The sequence below is a fragment of the Pelodiscus sinensis genome, chromosome 4, assembly GCF_049634645.1.
Source record: "Pelodiscus sinensis isolate JC-2024 chromosome 4, ASM4963464v1, whole genome shotgun sequence".
Classification (NCBI taxonomy): domain Eukaryota; kingdom Metazoa; phylum Chordata; order Testudines; family Trionychidae; genus Pelodiscus; species Pelodiscus sinensis.
In genome coordinates this window covers 38,841,879-38,863,647 of record NC_134714.1, presented here as the reverse complement: position 1 = coordinate 38,863,647, position 21,769 = coordinate 38,841,879, and the positions used below count along the sequence as shown (strand labels likewise).

At 44.1% G+C, this 21,769-nt stretch overlaps 1 protein-coding gene across 1 annotated transcript in view; it reads left to right on the top strand.

The window, feature by feature from the left end:
• The window catches only part of TSHR (thyroid stimulating hormone receptor), a 129,285-nt gene extending 108,243 nt beyond the window's left edge, over positions 1-21,042 (top strand). The window contains exons 10-11 of the mRNA XM_006115977.4: positions 16,225-16,413; positions 19,401-21,042. Of these exons, the coding sequence (XP_006116039.2) occupies positions 16,225-16,413; positions 19,401-20,802 (1,591 nt within the window). The 3' untranslated portion in view covers positions 20,803-21,042. The remainder of the gene's footprint in view (positions 1-16,224; positions 16,414-19,400) is intronic.
• Positions 21,043-21,769: the final 727 nt, after the last annotated feature.

Below are 21,769 nucleotides of genomic sequence, written 5' to 3'. Positions count from 1 at the left end.
AATGTCAAGATGGAGGACTTCTTGCTCCAACTCCTGCAACTTTCATTTTACGAGGAGTAAAGGAAATTGAAGGAAGAGTGTTCCTCCTTTGACTTTCTGCTGTGTAGACAGTGCCAAAAGCTGAATTATTTTGACTTCAGCTGCGCACATGATGTAGCAGAAGTGATGTATCTTAATTCAACTTTTGCCCTGCTGTGTAGACATACCATAACAAGGCTGTTATTTTGAAATAATGGCATGTCTACACAGTAGGGCTAAAGCCGAAATAAGCTATGCAACTTGAGCTACGTCAATTGCATAGCTTAAGTCAAAATAACTTATTTTGGCTTTTGGCTCTGTCTACACAGCAGGAAGTCCAAGAAAGAGCACTCTTCCTCCAACTTTCCTTATTCCTTGTAAAATGAGGAGTTGGAGTAAGAAGTCCTCCAGCTTGACATTATTTTGACATTATGTTGAAATAACTGCTTGTAGTGTAGACGCACATTGTTATTTCAGAATAACGTCAGTTGTTTTAAAATAACACTGCTGTGTAGATGTACCCTAACGGGGCTTGTTATTTCAAAATAATAACTCTTGCTTGTGAAGAGGAATAAGCATATTTTGAAATAGTTATTTCAGGAGTTATTATTTCAAAATACCTAATTTCAAAATAACCTGGCAGTATAGACATAGGCTTTATTACCTAAAATGTTCTGTACTGCAAGATACTTACTTAGGATTGGGTTTGAAATACAGCTCAAATATTCCTTGAGCTGAATAAAAGTAAATAGGAAATAGTTGAGTTTGTGCCTTTTAGATGTGTATTTATTTATGCTATTTTATAATGATTAAAGAAGGGGTAAAAAAAGTTTTAGAAGTACTTAGTATTTTACATTAGACATACAGATCCACATTATTCTGTTTCTCCCAAAAGAGTAACTGGAGAACTAGTAAGACTGTAGAAGCAAAATTAATAAGGAAATGGAAACTGAAATAGAAAGGGATTTTTAGTCAACTCTTAAAATTATTTTGTTGCTGCTGCTATTTTTGTTTCCCCCTGTATAATTTGGCTCCCCGTCCTGTTTTCTAATCCTTCAAATAGACTGCCATAAAAATCAAGGAAGACAAGATGTCATTTTCTTGCTATTTCTAAAATTTGAAACAAGAAGGACAAAAGTTTGAAGACTCTAGGATACATTTTTTTTTTGACAGAAACCTAGTTGTTTGTTTTCTCTATAGCTTAGGTTTAAGGGGAATGGATAGATTCAGATGGGAATCTGTCCCAGGCTTAATGTAGACCAGGGGTTGGGGAACCTCAAGCCCGAGGGCCAGATGCAGCCCCTGGCTTGCCTGGATCTGGCTCCCGAGAGTCAGGGACCCCCCCAGAACTGGGGATCCTGTGGTGACACTCCAGCCCCTGCCCAAATGCCTCATCACAGGGCCGGGGCACACAAAATCGAATTGGTTGGATTCCCCTCAGCTCTGGTGTGCATGGGAAATGTGGGGAGTGTCTTTCTCCTTCTCATTTGGGGGCCACTCCCAGGGGAGGTTTATTTGTTTGTTTTGCTTCTCACTTGTGTACAGCACCTGACTGATTTTTCCTGAGTCAGTGGCCCCGAACCCAAAAAATGTTCTCCACCTGTGATGTAGAAGATGGATGCTATGCAAGAGAGAATGTGGTGCTGAGAAATACTGAAAGAATAGGGCAGGAGGCTGACTTTAAAAAGCCTCTCATTTACTTGTAGGAGATTCTGAAATTCCTTCCTCCTGGTATAGTCACTGAATTGCAGGGTGTATCCTGTTGGTAATCATGGCAGTGATGCCAGCTGCACAGATCACTACAAATGACGATGCCAGATTCACTCTGTCTGACAGGACAACTTGTGTTGTCATATTCAGTGTCATTGCATCAACATGATGTGTGGGTTACAGGGTTACTTAAGGACCATCAAGTATCCTCCAAACTAGACTAGGTAATGAAAGTTGTAGGAGGCATGATCTTCCTCTCTGAATGTGACTGATACCAGAAAAACAGGCAGATGACAGCTTTGCAGGAAAAAACTCCACACATATTGCCTCAATCCTATATTAGAAAGTCCTTGCTGGTGACCAGGAGTTCAGGATGGGAGGTGGAATATGAGACAGGGAAATCAAGGCAAAAAGCCAGAGAGCAAATCAATTTAATAATATTCCAGTTATAGTTTAACACTTTTGGGTATTTATTCTTTAATTTTACAGTTTCATTATTACAACAGAATTGATTTTAGCCTTAATACTGAAATCTATTAGGTAGTGGGTCTCTCTAACTGTCTGCCTGTATTGTTTCCCTCTTTTTGCCCACTACTTATGGAACATAAAACCTATATGAAAACTGAAAGCCAAAAGAGACCCTCCTTTGTCTCAAATGGCGCAAGACTGTTTTTCTTTGCTAACTTTCTTAAAGTCTTTTCTCACTGCTGCAGCTTGCAATGGCAGTGGCTGTGCATCTAGAAATCTATCCCTTTAAATCAGTGGTCCCCAACCATTTGAGGTTGCCGGGCACCAGAGGGCGTCGCCGTTCGCCCGCCGGGCACCAGGGGGCGGGGACACTTGCGCGCCCGGTGGCGCCCCCCCCATAGCCGCATGCCTGGGGGTGGTCCCCCCCATAGCCGCATGCCCGGGGGCAGGGCCCCCCCATAGCCACGCGCCCGGGGCCGGTGCCCCCTCCAAGGGCTGCGCGCCCGGGGCCGGGGCCCCCTCCAAGGGCTGCGTGCCCGGGGCTGGTGGCCCCACCCTCAAGTGCCGCGCCCCCTGCAAGCGCCCCGCGCCCAGAGCGCGGGCGGCCAATCCGCAGCGCTCCCGGGGCCGGCGCTCACTGTGCGCCATGTGCCCAGGGCCAGGCCAGCCCTGAGCACTTGGCGGGCGCATACAAATGCCCCTGTGGGCACCATGGCGCCCGCGGGCACCGTGTTGGGGACCACGGCTTTAAATGCTCCAGGTTTCCCAAATACCTTTATAGGACAGAAGATTATTTACAAAAATGGTTTCATTGTCAGAGAAGGGAATATTAGGCAAAATATTTTGTGTGTATGTAATAAACATCTAAAGATATTGATAATACATGAAAATACATAACTATATAAATAGTCAAAATCTCTGAGGCTGCAGATAGATCAGGGTTTATTATTTAGAGTTGTGGTAACCAAAAGTGGAGAACTGGAATTCAAGGCATATAAAGAGAGATTTCTTCTCCTCCTGTTTTTGCGGGTTAGATTTGTGCCTCAAAGTCAAGGGTGGGGAAACTTCAGGATGCATGCATTTTGTCAAGAGTTAGCTGCTGGCCGGCCTCCAGACACTTTGTTTACCTGAGTGTCCACAGGCATGGGGCCCTGCAGCTCCCACATGGTTCATAATGGCTATTAACAAATATCTCTAACAGCCAGAAATGTACTCTGTGGGTATGTCTGCACTACGGGATAAGATTGAATTAAAATACGCAACTTCAGCTACATTAATTGCATAGCTGAAGTCGAAGTACCTTAACTCAACTTTTGGCATTGTCCATACTGAAGGAAGTCGAAGTGAGAACACTCTCCCTTTGACTTCCATTATTCCTCATGGGAGCAGAACTACCAGCATCAACCGGAGTGTCCCTCTGAGTTCCAATTAGTGTGTCTTCACTAGACCCACGAATTCGAACCCCAGAAGATTGACAGCGGCAACTTTGATCTTCTCTGTAGGGTAGACGTACCCTAATTGGGGAAGACTCTACATTACTAGAGACAGTTCTTTTCCCAGTGTCTGGCTGATGGGTCTTGTCAACATGCTCAGAGTCTAGATGATCACCATATTTGGGGTCATGAAGGAATTTTCCTCTGAGTCAGATTGGCATAGACCCTTCGGGGGGGGAGGGGATTAATCTTCCTCTGCAGTGTGAGACACTTGAATTACAATAAATGGAGGATTCTCTGCAGCCTCAAATTTCAGAAAGTTAGCCACAGGTTATAAGCATATTATAGGAGTGGGTAGGTGAGGCCTGCAAAGTGCAGGAAATCAGACTATAATCACAAAGGTCCCTTCCGGCCTGAAATCTATAACGGACATTATTACATTATTCTGAAATAACTATGCAAGTGTCTACACAGCAATTCTGTTATTTCAAAATAATTTTGAAATAATGGGCAGCTTATTTTGGCATTTATAAACCTCATTCCATGAGGAAGAACGCCTCTTCTGAAATAGTGCCTGTGTAGATAGGGCAGCTGAAGTTATTTTGGAATAAGTGGCCTCCAGCCCTTCTTATGGGGCTTTGCTGACAGCTCTGTTTACACTCAACCAAACTCTATATTCCCCCTTCCCCTGGAGCCCTTAAAGCTTAAAGTGTCAGACAGAAGGCCCTGACAACCCTGAGCCACCCAGCAGCTGCCGCTGACTCGGATTTTGGCAACAATGAGTGACTCTGTTGCTCCCGGAGCCCTCCACAGCTCCCAGGGAGCAGTCAGACAGCTCACAAGAGACAGCCCAGGCCTGAAAGAAACTTGCACCTTCCTGGTCTGGGGCGGAGATCCTGGATGTTACTGAGGTTTGGGGCGATGAGACCAACCTCCGCACCAGATGCAGGAATGCCAATGTCTAAGGCCGCATGACTGAGAACCTGGCCACCAAGGGGCACATCCACACTCAGGAGCAGGTGTGGATGAAAGTTAAAGAGCTCCACCTGGCGTATGCCGGAGCCCAGGAGTGCAGCTCCCATACCAGGGCATAACCCCACACTTACCCCTACTATTCAGCCTTGCACAACATCCTAGGGATCAGGGCAGGCTCTCCCCTCTCCCACCTAGTAGTGGACTCAGGACTTGAGATGCCCTTTGTCATCCTCATGGAGGACAGAGCTGGTGAGGAAGAGGAGGAGCCGGACAAGGCCAGCACTGTCACCCTTCTGAACTTGGAGCTAGTACCCGTGCTCTGGATGTGTCCCAGGCATCACTTGAGGCTGGGGAAGGCACATCAGGTGAGTACCATCACATTCCTTACACACACAGGGTGGAGGTGGTGGGTGGCAAGGGCTGCCCAGCAGCCTGTGCATGTGGGAACACATGGAGTGCCAGTCTGGAGGACACAGCCCAAGCAAGCTGCACCAGAGAACCTTTGTGCTATTGGCCACAGGGTATCTGGAGAGGCCTGCCATACTCCTGACATAGGGGTGGGACACCCTCTGTCCACAAGCAACCACTAGAAGGAAGCTGGGGACATGGAGATACACACACACTCATACTCCACAGTCCCACACATGGCACATGGGCATGTCCGCACTCGGGGCAGCATCCACTTCCGGGGACATTGCTCCGAGGCACAGGAGTGTCTGCCGCTCACACACAACATCCCCACAACACCCTGACCCCCTCTCCTTCAGCAGGCATGGATAGAAGTTCTCCTCCTATGGGACACCACCACTGCTGGACCCAGCGTACGCATGGCATGGAGGGAAGCCCAGCCACCCCATGGCTCCCCACTTGCCTGCAGGATCTCTGTCCTGCTGACACCTTCACATGCCTGCTTGTCCCCGGGACATGGGGGTCGTGAAGCTCACTCCTTGAACATCTGGGTCCTACAGGAAAGTGCCCACTGGCTAGAGCACACATGGCCTTGCTCCAAGCATATCCCCTTTGTCTGAGCCAAGAACTGTCACTCTTGGCTCAGAGGTGTGGGCTAGGCTTCAGGCAGTGTCTCCTGGGATGACTGACCATCTCTCTGTTCTCCAGAGCTGGATCAGCTGCGAGAGGTGGGTGGTCAACACCACCCAGGGCAGTCTCCTGACTCCGAAGGATCTGCAGGCATAGGAGACCCATAAACAACTTCCAGAGGGAATACTTCGTGGCACTCCAATCCCTGGAGCAGACCCTGGACTACAGACTGCAGGAAGAAATCTAGCTGTGGCGAGACACCTGGTGGGATATGCTGAAGCAGGGCCGCACCATGTGCATAGCAGTTCAATCTCTGCTCAACAGCATGATCCCTGATCCTGTGCCTGCTCCTCCCACTTCTCCTCCAAACCTCCCCACCCCTTGGCCACTGAGGCCCCAACATTGGTAGTGGTGGGATCACTGGTGCCAGGTGCTGCTCCCAGTTCCAGCCCTGAGCCCCTCTTTACCTCTTCTCCCCTTCCAGCTCCCTCCTCCCCACTCCAAGATTCACATCTCCCCTCTTTCCCCTCCCCCCTCTCTCCTCTTCTCTCCCAGGTTCTTTCTCTAGTCCCTTCCCAGTTACTTTGATCCCAAATAAAAAAGTTTATTTTTTTCCAAAACTGTTTTATTGTCTGTGCGGGGGCAGCAGGGCAGGAAGGGAGGGGTATTGGAGGAAAGGCAGTGAGGGGTGATGCACAGGCCCCTAGTGGGGAGAACCAGGGGAGCATGTCAATGGGGTCTTTAGGAGAAACTCTCCCGCAGGGCCTCCTGGATATGCAGGGCTCCCTGACGTGCCTGCCAGATGGCAGCCATGCATGGCTGCTCGAAGGCCCTGCTGATCCTGTCAGCCTCTGCCTCCCCCACCCCACCGTGGCAGGAATGCCTCCCCTTCTTCTTACAAATATTTTGAAGCACACAACTTGTGGCCATCACGTGCGGGATGTTCTCGATGTCCACCTGGGTGAGGAGGCGTTGGAACTGCGCCCTCAGGCACCTGAAGATGCTCTCAACAACCATGCAGGCCCTGCTGAGCCTGGTGTTGAACCGTTCCCTGGAATAGTCAAGGTGGCACCTCATGATCTAGGGAGAAGAGGGTAGGCTGCATCCCCCACCATGCACGTTGGCATATCCAAGTCCTGGACCCTGATGGGGCAGTTGGGGAAAAAATTTCCAGCATGCAGCTTCTCAATCATGAGTTGTGGAAGATGCAGGCATTGTGCGCTTTCCCTGACCACCCAACGTATATATCTGTGAACTGGCCACGGCTGTCCATGGCGGCCTGTAGGACTATTGAGAAATACCTCTTCTGGTTTATATACACAGATACCCGGTGATCAGGGGCCAGGATGGGGATGTTAGTGCTGTCAATACTCCCCCTCCCCTGCAGTTGGGGACGACCATGTCGGCAAAGCCAGTAATGATGGCATCCATGGCACCAAGGTTGATAACCCTGCGCAGCAGGATGGTTGTTGATGGCCTACAACACCTGTAGAAGGAGACAAACAGAGAATTGCAGGGGTGCCAGGGCTCTTGGGAGGTCACCAAGCCCATCCCCTCTTCCTCCACAGCAGGAAAACCCCCCCATTTACCCCATCCCCTGGCAGGGCTTTGAGAGGGTGGGACTGAAAAATGTCCTGGGGAGGGGGTTTCCACCACCACCTCCCCCACTTTCCATGGAGAATCCCATTCCAGCAGTCCACCCCCCCGCTCCTAGGACAATAGCCCAAGAGCACCATACCTGCATGACCAGGGCCTCAATGATCAATCTCCCAACCCCAAACTGGTTCCTGACAGATTGGTAGCTGTCCAATGTGGCGAGCTTCCATAGGGCTATGGCAACCGGCTTCTGGAGGGGGTTGGCAGGTCTCATGTGAGTGTCCCATTACCTGAGGGCAAGGTGAGCCACTCACGGAGCTCCAGAAAGGTCTCCTTCCTCATCTGCAAATTCTGGAGCCACTGCTGGTTGTCCCACCACTCCATGATGAGCCAAACACACCAGTCAGCACAGGTGTCTAGATGCCAGAAGCAGCGATACACTCTGTGCAGGGGAGGGCTGGTGGAATCCAGTAGCATGAACCCTGCCCACAGAGAGCTGATGAGGGCCTCCAAGACTATCAGAGGGTTGGATTCCTTCAGGGCCTGAGCGGCAGCCTGCAGAAACTGCTGCATGAGGTGCGGCACAAGCTGCAATGGCCATCAACTGCTGAGAGGCAGCTCCAGCTCCATAGCTGGCTTTCTGAGGTGTCCACAAGGGCAACCACAGCAGGCAGAGAAAAGGCTTTGATGTCCCCAGGAGGTAGGCAAAGGAGAAGAATCTAAGACATGGCTGTATAGGGGGTCCCTTTAAGCTCAGGACTCAAGTAGCCTCAGGCAGCAGCTCCAGGAAGGGAGTGCTGTCCTGATGACCTGCCTGAACTGCTTCCAGATGGCCTTAAATGCGATTCAGCATCCAATGAGTATGGACACTCTATTTCAAAATACTCAGTGCTATTTTGATGGGCATTTGTTGTGTAGATGTGCTATTTCAAAATAAGCTAGTATGGATTCTTTCTTCCGGAATAGCTTTTTTCAAAATAAGTGTGCAGTGTAGATGTAGCCCAAGTGCATAAATGAAGGGCAAAAATGGGGTGACACAAATTGAGTATTTTCCCATGGACTATCAGAATATCTGATTTGTAGATATAAACTATATTTTAATGGAAACAAATCGAATCAGTAGCAACAGTCTCATCTCATTGCCTATCTAGACATTGTCAGCAATGTAATACCAATCAGTTTCTAAAATAGTTTTGTAGCAGTTTGTGAAATCAGGATTGGGCAATAATGAAAAAGGATGAAGCCCATCATCCTGCCTTCTGTATATCCTATCAGGAAGATCACTATACATTTATTATGAAAATTCTGTAATGTTAGCCTTTAGAATTAGGTGTTTGGCATAAGTTTTTTGCTGGTGAAAAATGGTAGATTGATAGACCTGGAGAATGAAGACACCTCTTTAGCCACAAAACAAGTACAGCATAAGCAGTATAGGCTTCCCTATATTTCCTGGCCTTTATGCTGCAACTCTGAACCTAGAAATAACACCTCTTGAGAGTTCAGGAAAAATAGGTTTTATTCTACTTCTTATGTACCAGATCCAGTATTTGCAGTGAAAGCAGCTTTATGGCAAACCATAACATTTTAGATAATACAAACTATTTCAGTTTTAATGTGGCTTTCATTATTTGGCTAAAGTAACTGAATCCCAGCTGTGCTTTAATCCAACAAAAATGCTTTGACATTGTCTAACCTTCATCATGTGTAAAAATGTGCTCTAAGGTCAATGAAGGAAACAAAGTCTAATTTAAAGCAGATGGAAAAGCTAAGAAATAAAGAATGAAAAACTAATTTTCCTGATTAAATGAAAAGATGCACATATTTGATTTGAGTTTGATGCTTTCCTATACCTCCTTCATTTTATGGTCTTACAGGAAGAAATTGTACCACTCTAGTGGCACATTTGAGGCCTCAGACGGACTACAGTATACAGTTCTTGGTACTGCTTGTTTAGAAAAGATGTGGACAAATTGGAGAGTCCAGAGGAGAGCAACAAAAAATTATAAAAGGCTTAGAAAACCAGATCTATAAGGAAAGGTTTAAAAAACTGGGCATGCGTAGTCTTGAGAAAAGAAGACTTGGGGGAACCTGATAAAACTTCAGATATATTAAGGGCTGTTGTAAAGAGGACTCCGATTCATTATCCTCCAGGTTCACTGAAAGTAGGACAAGAAGTAATGTGCTTTAACTGCAGTAAGGGAGATTTAGTTTAGATATTAGATGAAGGTTTTTAACTATGAGGGTTAAATTTTGGAATAGGCTTCCAAAGGAGGTGGTTGAATCCCTATCATTGGCATTTTTTAAGAACAGATTGAATACCAGTTAGAGATGATGTGGGGTTTACTTGGTCCTGCCTCAGCAAAGGGGACAGAACTGTATGGCTTCTTGAGGTCTCTTCTAGCCCTATGTTTCAGTGATTGTATTGTTGGTGCTTTTAAAATCTCATTTTTAATTTTATTTAGTTTTATTTACTTTCTTGCCCTTTGGTGTTCTAGTCTTCTCTTTTGCATTTTTTTGTTTTATTTTTTTTAGGGAGATGCTTCTTACTTGATTTAAGCATATACAGACAAATGTATTCATATATAATTACTTTCACAATTACCTTACATTATCAAACTCCAAACACAAATACATTATATTGGCTGGAATTTTCAATTTTTAATAGAAAATCATTATTCCTTGGTTTGAAAACAGATAATGGATCTTGGGATACATTGCCCTTGGCCACAGGGCATTATTCTCCCAACTACCTTCCCCATCTCATTATATTGTTCTTGGAGACAGAGATCAGATCCCAAAGGGCCGGAAATCCCATGAGAGTCCACTTTGATGAGCTTGCCAGCCCAATATTGCAAACTCAGGTTCGGATGCTTCTAATTTTTGGTGGGGAGCCACTCCAAGATTTTGGAAAGTGGTCATGAGCCGTGTTTTTCTGTGGAGGAGATGTGGGGTCTAGGGTGGAGGTTGGGTGCAGAAGGGCACATGGGGTAAGGGACTGGGATGCAGGAGATGGTGTGAGGTCTGACAGGGCATTTGGGTGAAGGAAGGGGTTGTGATCTGGCTCAAGGGATTTAGGTGTAGGGTGCAGGAGAGAACTCTGGCTTGAGGGAGGGTCTCTAGGAAGAAGTGCAGTCTGGGAATTGGGAGATAATTGTGACCTGAGAGAAGGGGAAAACAGAGAGCAGACTGCAGAGGGTTTAGGTGGTGACCTGGGGCAGGAGAATGGGATGCAGGATCTGGGAGGGTGTTTGGGTACAGGAGAGGATCCTGTCCTGGAGGAAGAGTGAAGGTATGAGTACAGAGTCTGGGAGGGAACTGTGACCTGGGGTAGGGAGGGTGCAGAGGATTTGGATGGTGACTTGGGGGCAGGAGTTGGGACGCGGGAGGGGCAGGAATGCCAGAGGCAGGCTCTGGCTGGGAGGTGCTTACCTAAGCCTGTGGCAGCCTCAAGGCAGATTGGGCTCACTGTCTGCTGAAGCTCCAGATCACTTTAAACTGCAGGATTGTTCCGTCCATGTGGCTCTCAGCTCCAGGAAGGGAAAGAGGCTTTTGCTGTCCTCATCCCCAAAGCCAATCTCTCAGCTCCTATTGGCTGGTTGTTTCCAGCAATTAGGAGTTGAGAGATTGGCAGGGGTCAATTCTTATTGGCCAGTTGTTTCCAGCCTATAGGAACAGAGAATTGGGCTGGTGGCCAGTATATCACTCAAAGTCTCCCGTTTCCTGCAGAGCAGAGAGCCGCATGGACTGCGCTTTAAACCGTGGCAGGGTAGTCCACAGGCTGGATCCAGTGGTCTAGTGAGCTTGATCCAGTCCCTGAGCTGTATTTTGCCCAGCTCTGCTCTGGGGATTACAGTGATTCTCTAGTAGTTTTGTTGTTCTGTTTGAAAAAAAAAGTTACTTTGTTCCCATGAGATAACATTCACAATTAAAATTTTTGTTTTCCTATACATAATCTCATGAAGTTTTCTCCCCCTTTTTTGTAATGATTTCTTTTTTCTGTTTCCGGTAATAGAAAAACATTGCTTAGTGTGGTGAAAAATAACATTTAGACAGAACATAGTGAGATGTATTAAAGATGCAGAATATTTTCCTAAGGAGATTGGGAGAATTCCCATTAGATTAAGCAATAGAAAATGTCTTGTAAAAAACAAGCCTGCATTTCTCCTGAACATTTGTGTAATATGTTCATATCTGACTGGAATAGAGTTGAGAGCAGAACTTGGTAGAAATGTGTCTGAAGAAACCTTGGATCCAAACATCCTCAAATTTTGGCAAAGTTCACATATGGATCTCAATCCAGATCTTTCTGACTCAGAGTCAGATAGGCTGGATCCTACTGATGGAACTAACTAATGGGAAAAAAAAACTTGCTTGGTGTAAGGGTGGATCAAGGAGTTTCTCATCAGGGAAATTTAACATGCCCAGTGATGGAGAGCCTAGAAGAAAAGAAGCCAGTAGAGCGACAAAGTCCAAGAAAACCTGCAGGAAAGATGTTACATTAAACTAGCAGGTGGTGTAAAGGTCTAGTTGAATGGTGGATGACAGTGCAGAGAGAATCTCTTAAAGGAATCATAAATGTAGGTAAGGTGGGGAGAATTTGAATGTGAGAATAAAGTGTCACACCTAAAGATGCAGATCTATGGGTATGTCTACACTACCCCCCTAGTTCGAACTAGGGGGGGTAATGTAGTCATACGGAGTTGCAAATGAAGCCCGGGATTTGAATTTCCCGGGCTTCATTTGCATAAAGCCGTCCGGCGCCATTTTTAAATGCCGGCTAGGTCGGACCCCGTGCCGCGCGGCTACACGCGGCACGGACTAGCTAGTTCGGATTAGGCTTCCTATCCAAACTAGCTGTACGCCTCGTGGAACGAGGCGTACAGCTAGTTCGGATTAGGAAGCCTAATCCGAACTAGCTAGTCCGTGCCGCGTGTAGCCGCGCGGCACGGGGTCCGACCTAGCCGGCATTTAAAAATGGCGCCGGACGGCTTTATGCAAATGAAGCCCGGGAAATTCAAATCCCGGGCTTCATTTGCAACTCCGTATGACTACATTACCCCCCCTAGTTCGAACTAGGGGGGTAGTGTAGACATACCCTTTCCTAAATGGTAGCCTGGGGAGACAGGCTTTAGAAAGAAGGAAGACAAAAGAATCCAAAGAAACCCAAATGGTTTTAGATGTTCATTAGCAGCAAGACACCACATACTCTACTGCAAACAGGACCTAAATTCTGCATCATAGAGGCAGTTCTATGTGGTGACCGGAAATACTGCAGTAGCTTTATGTACCTTAAAAACCAAAAGGTTTTTAAAAATTAAATATGAACATATAAATATAATCAGTACAATATTTATTGTTACTTATTTGATGTTAAATTCAACTAGCTGCCCTAACTTACTTAATGTTTCCATTTTAATATGCTGTGATTTTTTTATATTTCTATAACTGTCTCATAGAAGTTGAGAGAGAAGATGCTTGAAATATTGAAAGCTGAGTAGGAGACGGTTAGGGCTTTGGCATCTAGGATGGTATGGGGGTATTTGAAATTGTAGAATGTGTACATTTTCTGGACATTTATGTTGAAGTGATGAGCAGTATAATAGTTATTATAATCAGAATTAATACTACACAAAAATCAGCAAAGAAGTTCACACCCCTCAATTATTGTTTCAGACTGTTTGTAGACAGGAAGACATCATTGCATTGGTTTACTTTTAGTAAGTTTTCTTTGCAAAAGGAATTGATATGGACGTTTTAAAATAATGGAAGCTTAGATTCTGGAGCAGAGTTCCGCAGCAGAGGATGCATACTGCCACAAATTCCACTTCTGTGGAATCATGGAATGCATGCGGGCCTGATTATTACAAAATATCAGTCAAAAAACCATTTTATTTTAGCTGTGCCTTCAGTTCTGATTTCTTTTCTGCAGATGGCATCCCTAGAGCCAGCCTAGCCACAGTTGTAACAGATACTCAAGAGGTGAATACATCCTTTTTGTATTACCTCATCTGATTTGCTCAGTCTAGTCACTAATCCCAGTGAGGTTATGTTACTTTCTCATATAGTTAAAATACCTGGGAAAAATGACTTGAAAATTCAGTACCCTTCTGAAACCAGTGGAATTTCCTAATCACACTAGCTGTGCAGGATTATACTCTTACTGATGTGGGGCATTTTAAAGGACTTACAAAAATATTTTTACATCAATCAGTGCCTAGAGGATGATGTAATTTTATTCCATTTTGGTTGTTAAAAATAATTCAAAGGAACATAATGAGATTAGAAGAATAGGCAGAAGGTTATAGAGTGTGGTTCTGTTTGATAAAATTCAAATAATACAGAAGAAAAAACATAATCTGATCCCCAGGTACTCAGTGAGAGGGACAAAGTTGGGAAGCAAGAACATCTTTGGGGTGGTGATAAAGATCTGTGAATTAGACAAAAGCTGACAGTATGGTATAACTGGCAAAGAGGTCACTGGGAATATGGACTGCATGTGCAAAGGCTTCACGTCAGCATAAAGAAGCAGTAGCCTCTCTTTGAAGCTGAAGTGTGACCTTATCTGGGTAATGGCATTTAGTTCTGGACTCTACAGTATCAAAGAGACAATGTCAAACTGAAGGGCATTAGAAAAAGAGGAACAAAAGTAAATAAGTGAGGTGGACCTTGTGATCTGATCTTTTATATTGCCAGCCATCACTATAGTATCTCAGTCTATTAGATTTCCTGGAATTTCTGGCTCCTTTTCCTACTCAGAGTAAAAAAATTCTGCTAACAGCAATGCAATTGTTTTATTTTGTTATTTTTAGTTAGTTTCTGTTTTTTAGGAGGAGATGTGCTTGGGTAGAGAAGGGTGTCACTGTTAAGTGTCATTTTTTTATACATAGGAAATTTTTTCAAAGAGGATGTGTTCTCAGCCCTGCCTGGAAACTTTCAGACTCTAGATTTGCCTGCTCACCTCTGAGAGTTTGTTGCAAAATCAAATCTCCTTGACCAAGAATGCTTTGACTCCCCACCTCTCCCATGTTCTATCTGCTAACTTCTTCTAGCCCACAGAGCAGAGCAGTTTCTCCATCCTGTCTCAGGAATCTTCCTGTGGTAGAAGGCTGCAAAATTCGAGTAGGAGCTTGTCCACATTTCTGTGCAGCAGTACTCTCTTTTTTGGGAGAGCAGCTCTACAGTTCTTAGTCAGCTGAGTTAGCCTCTGCCTCCCTGTATTTTTGTATGTTAGCATGGCTTGTGAGACCCCCCACGAATGGAAAAAGAAGTTACTTATCTATAACGCAAATTCTTCAAGTTGGTTACTCTTCATCTTCACTTGTTTGGAGCTAAAAAGATTCTGAGAAGGTGGCAAGGAAGACATGCAACCCATGGTTCAAGAGAGAGGTTGTATGGCTCCTCAGTGGTTAGACCTTTTCATATAGTTACTGGTTTGTGTGGCGGGAGCAGGTACATCCTAAGAGTGTGATTCTTTTACTGATAACTGCAATCCAAAAAGGAGAAATAAAGAAGGTTTTTCTTCCCAGTGGAGAGCCACTTGCACAGGTATATGCCAGATGGGAATGGATTGGCATGCCTTTCCATTCACTCGTCTCCCATTGACATTTGCACAAATCTTTCATGAGGGCTCGTGGCACAGGTTTTTGCTGAAAGAGTAAGAGATGCATTCTGCTTTGTTGCTTTGCTGCTTTGATGTCTTTTCTGAAAGCTTATTATTAGCACTTTACCTGTGAATTAAGGGACACTGCACAGAAAAAACACTTTTGTTTACATTCTTTGAATCGGGTTCTTTGTCAATAAAGCTCTTAAAACAGCAACACTTGACAGTTCCCATCTTTTTAAATATAGCACATGTTTAGTATGAGCTGATGTTGAGCTTGTGAGGAACACTGCTGTAGCTATGTGAGTGTTTTCATGTAAATTATCATATGGCTCAAGAAGCATGGCTAGAAGCCAGAGGACGAATAACAGAAGGAGAAACTTTGAGTGTGTTTAAATTTATATTTTCATTTAATTTTTGTGTGTTTTGAACTGTGAGCCTTAAAAGCCTGTTTTAAAAGGTTTGGGTGTTTTCTGTAATTCATAGTTTACTCAAGGAGATGGTCAAATGATCAGTTTTAAAACCTTACGGGTGAAAAATGTATATAGATGTGCTAAAGGGAGCAGGGAGAAGATAATTTCCTACTCAAATTCAGATCGTAGCTGTATAGTTAGCTAACTCATTAGCAATTGCAACAAATTATGACATCAAATCTGCAAATAGGGCCAGGAGCATAAAGTTATGCAAGATCAGGGCCTTTGTGAATTAGATGATACTATTATATCTGCCATGGATTCTGTTTTCAGTTGTCTCTCCCAAATAAGCATGTTCTCAGAGAAATATGAAATGTTCTCTCAGATGATCTGTGAGCATGTTCTTACAGACATATTAAACTGAACTCTGCCTCTGCGGCAAGGCCTATGAGGAGCTTAGCTGATGGCCACCAATAGCAATCACAACGCCATCTACATAAAAATGGGTTTGAAATGGAAAACTAGTTTTAAAATTACTTGAGAGGCCACATTGACTTCCTCTTTCAAAGTTGTAGCAATTTTTCAGGTTTGTAAACTAAAGAGCAAATTAAAAAGAGTGTTACTATCTCAAACAACTTGAACCCAGTGCCTCTGTGGAATTGTAAATTAAAATAAACAACAAAAAATAATGATTTGGCGTGTGCTGGCAGTGATTCCATCATTGTGCATTCAGGCAGCCAATTTGTCTTCTGAATGCTGTTTGATGGTAACCAGTTGGTACATTCCAAGGCGAATATGTGGAGGCAGTATGCCAACTCCTCTCCTCACCTCCTTCATGCATTTTTGTTGGTTTTGTTTTAGTTTTAGATGGGGGGGAGGGGCAGTTTGAGCTGCAGCTTTCTGTGCAACTTCTAAAGTGCATTAATGTTTCCAATACTTTCATTTGCTGAGGTTTTATTCTTTCTCTATCTAGTGATGTCTCCCGAACCAGTGTTGCTGCCCTTCCAACCAAAGGACTGGAAAGCCTTAAAGAACTGATGGCTAAAAATACTTGGACACTTAAGAAACTACCTCCTGTAAAGACTTTTCTTCATCTAATGAGAGCTGACCTGTCCTATCCAAGCCACTGCTGTGCTTTCAAGAACTGGAAGAAAACCAAAGGGTGAGTGTTGGCAACTTTGATTAAATCAGAAATAATCAATTATAGAAGAAGTAACTGATATTTTGTTATATAATAAATAATTTAATAATTCTAGTTAATTAGTTTTGACACCATTTTAAATGATATAGTAGTGCAAAGGGGCAGGTTTTAAAATAATACAAATAAATGCTTTTTTCACTCCATACATGGTTAGCTTGTAGAACTCATTGCCACAAGATATTTTTGAGTCCAGGAGTTGAGCAGTATTCAACAAAGGATAAGATGTTTATATAGATAAAGCAATATCCAGAGTTTGGTATACCAAAGATTTAAATATAACCAAAACTTTTGGAAGGGACATAAAACCTTTTGCTTCTGCCAGCCTGTATCTAAAAGGGCAAAAGGACATTTTGTTGTGGCCAGGTTATTCCAAAATTATCTTCTGCAAGGTTTCTTGTCTGTTCTTCTAAATTTAAAACAACAGGTGCTGGCCACATTTGGAGATAGGATACAGAAGTAGATGGACTGTAGGTCTGATCCAGTCTCATAAACCTATGTTCCTATTAGTACAATTTAAACTTTATTGTAATTAGAGAGAGATTGTTATTGCAGAGTTCAAGTTTAGATTTAAATGCCAACTTTTCCGAAGTTCAGGGCCAGTGGTCTTGCTTAGGCAAATTTCTGACACTTGAAAAAAAAATCCATCTATAATATTTATAGGATGCCAATCATATTTATTGATTGCTGTGAATGAGGGGTGGGCAAGACCCTGTCAGCAGGCCAGATCTGGCCTACCTACCTCTATGTAGTCTGGGAGCTGGGGATGCATGAGCCCTTTCAACTGCTTCTATTTAGAGGGCTCGTGCCTTAGCAGCTGCTCGGAAGGCAGCTTTAAACAGAAGCAGTTGAAAGTGCTCACAGTTCCCAGCTTTGCTGCTAGCATATGCCTGGGAGCCACTGGGGAGGTGGGAGCCCTTTCAGTTTCTTTTAAAGGATTTGTGCCTGCCAGTAGGCTGCCAGGAAATGTGTTAGCAGCCACTGGGAAGGCGCAAGCTCTTTAAATAGAAGCATTTGAAAGGGCTTGTGCCTCCCCTGCAGCTCGCAGGCAATGCATTACGGGGGGCTGGGAGCTGCAAGCCCTTTCAACTGCTTCTATTAAAAGGGCTTGCGCCTTCCCAGTGGCTGCTAAGGTCTGATAAATAGAAGCAATTGAAACAGCTCTCAGCTCCTGGCCCTGCTGCATTGTCTGGCAGCCATAGGGGAGGTATGAGCCCTTTCACTTGTTTCTATTTAAAGGTCCTGTCCCTTCTGCCCGAAACCCTCACCCCTTCTGCCTGAGGCCCTAAACCTTCTGGGGGGGGGCCCCTTCCAAAGTTATTGCCCACCCTTCTATGGATGGTATATTAATGGAATTCACAGATGGTATTAGGTCATGAAGAAGTTTCAAATATCTCTGAGGACAAAGAACTACCACAAAAGGTTGTACAGAGATTAGAAACATGAGCAGAAAGAAACAAAATTATATTCCCCGTTGTGAAACACAGCTTCAGTACATCTAGTGAAAGTCTGAAAGACACAGACAGTGAATGGGAGGGAGACACCTGGGTGAAAAATGCTGAAGGAAGCATAGGGTGAGAGCAATCAGCGAATTCATTACAAAGTGTTACTGTAGTCAAAACATTGCTAATACTATTTGGGGCTACAACCATAGAGGCATTGCATACTGGAGCAAGGTAATAGCTAGAAACCCATGTTTTTTTGCAGCTACAGAATAAGACAATAGGACTAGAAACAACATATAAAATGAAAAAAAAAAACAACCCCAAACCCTGCAGTAACCACTCCTATGGCTCTTGTCCTGCAGGGCTCAGCCTCTCTCTCCACACCATTTTTTCTGATCTGGAACATGAGATTGCAGCACCACACACATATGGGCTGGTCTTTCCTCCATCATCATGACAAGGGACAGTCAGACTAGATTTCAGTGAGTGTTGCAAGTTGAAGCACAAGGTCATTCATTCTGATTCGACCCAACTGCCCCTCCATCATCATGACAGATGGACTAAGTCTAACCAGCAGGGTGTTGGACCGAGGCTTACAGGATAGGAGCTATTACTACAGGGTAGGTTTAGGTCAGACTCACTCTGCAAACTTTGCCCCCAAAGGCCTCTGACACCACCCCATCCTGGGAGCAGGACCAGACACCTCCCATGCCTCCTCACTCCACATGGATAAAGCAAAATAAATAAAATTATTGAAAAATAAAACAAAAAATTATAAAAACAAAATTAATGGGGCTCTAGTAATTTCTCAGTTGCTATGTACACCATATGTGGCATATCATGTTGAGCTCTGGGCACAATAGTATCAGTAAACTGTGGAAGAACAAATTGGAAGAAATAGAGAGAAGAGCCACAAAAATTATTAGAGAGCTGGAGAGAACTGATTTGTGCAGAAAGAAGAAAAGAATACAATGCTGTGTGTGTTGGTTAAACAATTGTAAAGAGCAGGTGTAAGAAATCAATGAATTTTTGAAGGAAGTTATCCCTGAGAAGGAAGAGAAAATATTTATAGTGGCACAATCAACAACCACTAAGAATAACTGAATGAAATTAAGAAAGAAAAACTTAGTCCAAAACCTCCAGATAGAGACGTGAATTAGGCTGTGGAATAGCAATTCCTGGAAAGTGATAAAGGCCCCATCACTTGGGATTTGTAAGGAGCAAGATGGAATTGTTGTTATTATAAGCATCTCAAAGAACTGAAAAGTCAGAAGCAGATGATTGCAGCATTGTATATGGTCTGCCAACATACAAAAAAACTCAGGTAGGTATGCTCTACATTCACCACATGGTCTTTTACTAACAAAAATATGTCAGAGTGATATTCTTGTTCATAGGTATTTTAATTCAGATATTAATAATTAAAAAGTGTTTTCCTTGCCATACCTGTTGTATACAAATAAAACTGCAAATACCAGTGGTGATTTCGTCCCTATGCTCTTTCAGAATTCTGGAATACATGATGTGTAACCAGACCAGCACTCACAGCTTTCGTAAGAAAAGATCCATCGGTACCTTCAATGGCCCTTTTTACCAAGATTATGCAGAAGAAGATGCAGATCACACTGATACAGTTTATGCTGAAAACTCCAAATTCAGAGATTTTCATGGCAACTCCCACTACTATGTTTTCTTTGAAGAACAGGGGGATGGAGATGTTGGGTTTGGCCAAGAGCTCAAGAACGCTCAAGAGGAAAACATTCAGGGATTTGACAGCCATTACGACTATACTGTCTGTGGTGGCAGTGAAGACATTGTGTGCACTCCAGAGCCTGATGAATTTAATCCCTGTGAAGACATTATGGGCTATAAATTTCTAAGGATTGTGGTATGGTTTGTGAACCTGCTAGCTATCCTGGGTAATATTTTTGTCCTTTTCATACTTCTCACCAGTCATTACAAGTTGACTGTCCCACGGTTTCTGATGTGCAACCTGGCCTTTGCTGATTTCTGCATGGGACTGTATCTTCTCCTCATTGCTTCGGTGGATCTCTACACTAGGTCAGAATACTACAACTATGCCATAGACTGGCAGACTGGGCCTGGCTGCAGCTCAGCTGGCTTTTTCACTGTCTTTGCCAGTGAGCTTTCTGTATACACACTGACTGTGATCACCCTGGAGCGCTGGTATGCCATCACCTTTGCTATGCGCCTGGATAGGAAGCTTCGCCTTCGGCATGCTTTGGTCATCATGCTGGGTGGTTGGCTATCATGCTTTCTTCTCGCCCTCTTGCCATTGGTTGGGGTCAGCAGCTATATCAAAGTCAGCATCTGCTTGCCCATGGATATCGACACACCATTGGCTCAAGCCTACGTTGTCTTTGTTTTAATGCTGAACATCATTGCCTTTATCATCATATGTGCCTGCTACATAAAAATCTATATAACAGTGCGAAACCCTGAGTACAAGTCGGGAGACAAAGACACCAAAATTGCTAAAAGGATGGCTGTGTTGATTTTCACTGACTTTCTATGCATGGCCCCTATCTCATTCTATGCTTTGTCTGCCATTATGAACAAGCCCTTGATAACAGTCAGTAATTCCAAGATCCTTCTAGTGCTGTTCTACCCACTCAATTCTTGTGCCAACCCATTCCTCTATGCTATTTTCACCAAGGCTTTCCGAAGGGATGTCTTCATTCTGCTCAGCAAATTTGGTGTATGTGAGCATCAGGCTCAAATCTACAGGGGCCAGACAGTCTCAGCTAAAAACAGCAGTGGTTCTTATGGCCAGAAAGGCAGCCGAGGGACAGGTCAAGACAACCATGACCCACTTGATGACTATCACCCTGCAATTGCAATGCAAGAGCAAATTGTTGTGGAAGACTGTATGCTGACTGTGTTATAGCGCCTGAAAGCATTGCAAGTGCAGTGCGATCAATCAGATGGTAATTTAGGACCAAAAAAATTCAGTGTCAAGACAAAGTTTTTGCTAGTTGTTTCTGAGGTACATCTGTAATGATTTTTCTTTCGAGTGAGCCATTAACTGACTCTCGAATTTTTTACCACTGTCAGCGTAAAGAGAGAAGGTACTAAGTATGATGTCAGTACTAGAAGCATATATAAAAACTCAATGTAAATCAGAAAGGCTGTGTCTAGACTGGCCATTTTTTCCGGAAAAGCACTTGCTTTTCCGGAAAAGCACTTGCTTTTCCGGAAAAATTTGCCAGCGGTCTACACTGGCCACTTGAATTTCCACAAAAGCACTGACGATCCCATGTAAGATTGTCAGTGCTTTTGCGGAAATACTATGCTGCTCCCGTTCGGGCAAAAGTCTTTTTCCGAAAAACTTTTGCGCAAAAGGGCCAGTGTAGACAGCAGAGATTTGTTTTCCGCAAAAAAGCCCCGATCGCGAAAATGGCGATCGGGGCTTTTTTGTGGAAAAGCGCGTCTAGATTGGCTACGGACGCTTTTCCGCAAAAAGTGCTTTTGCGGAAAAGCGTCCTGCCAATCTAGACACGCTTTTCCGAAAATGCTTTTAACGGAAAACTCTTCCATTAAAAGCATTTCCGGAAAATCATGCCAGTTTAGACGTAGCCCTGGTGTGTGTGTGTGTATGTGTGTGTGTGTGTGTGTGTGTGTGTGTGTGTGTGTGTGTGTGTGTATATATATAGAATTTTAAACATTCATTTTTTAATTTATAATTAAAGTGGAGTTAATAAAAATAAAAATTACATTATGAATTTTTCAAGTTCTAGGTCAGATTGGTCAGGCTGGTTCACTTGCTTTTTTTCTTTTAAATAAAAAAAAATTGGCTTATAGAACCATAGAATAATAGGACTGGAAGGGACCTCGAGAGGTCATCGAGTCCAGCC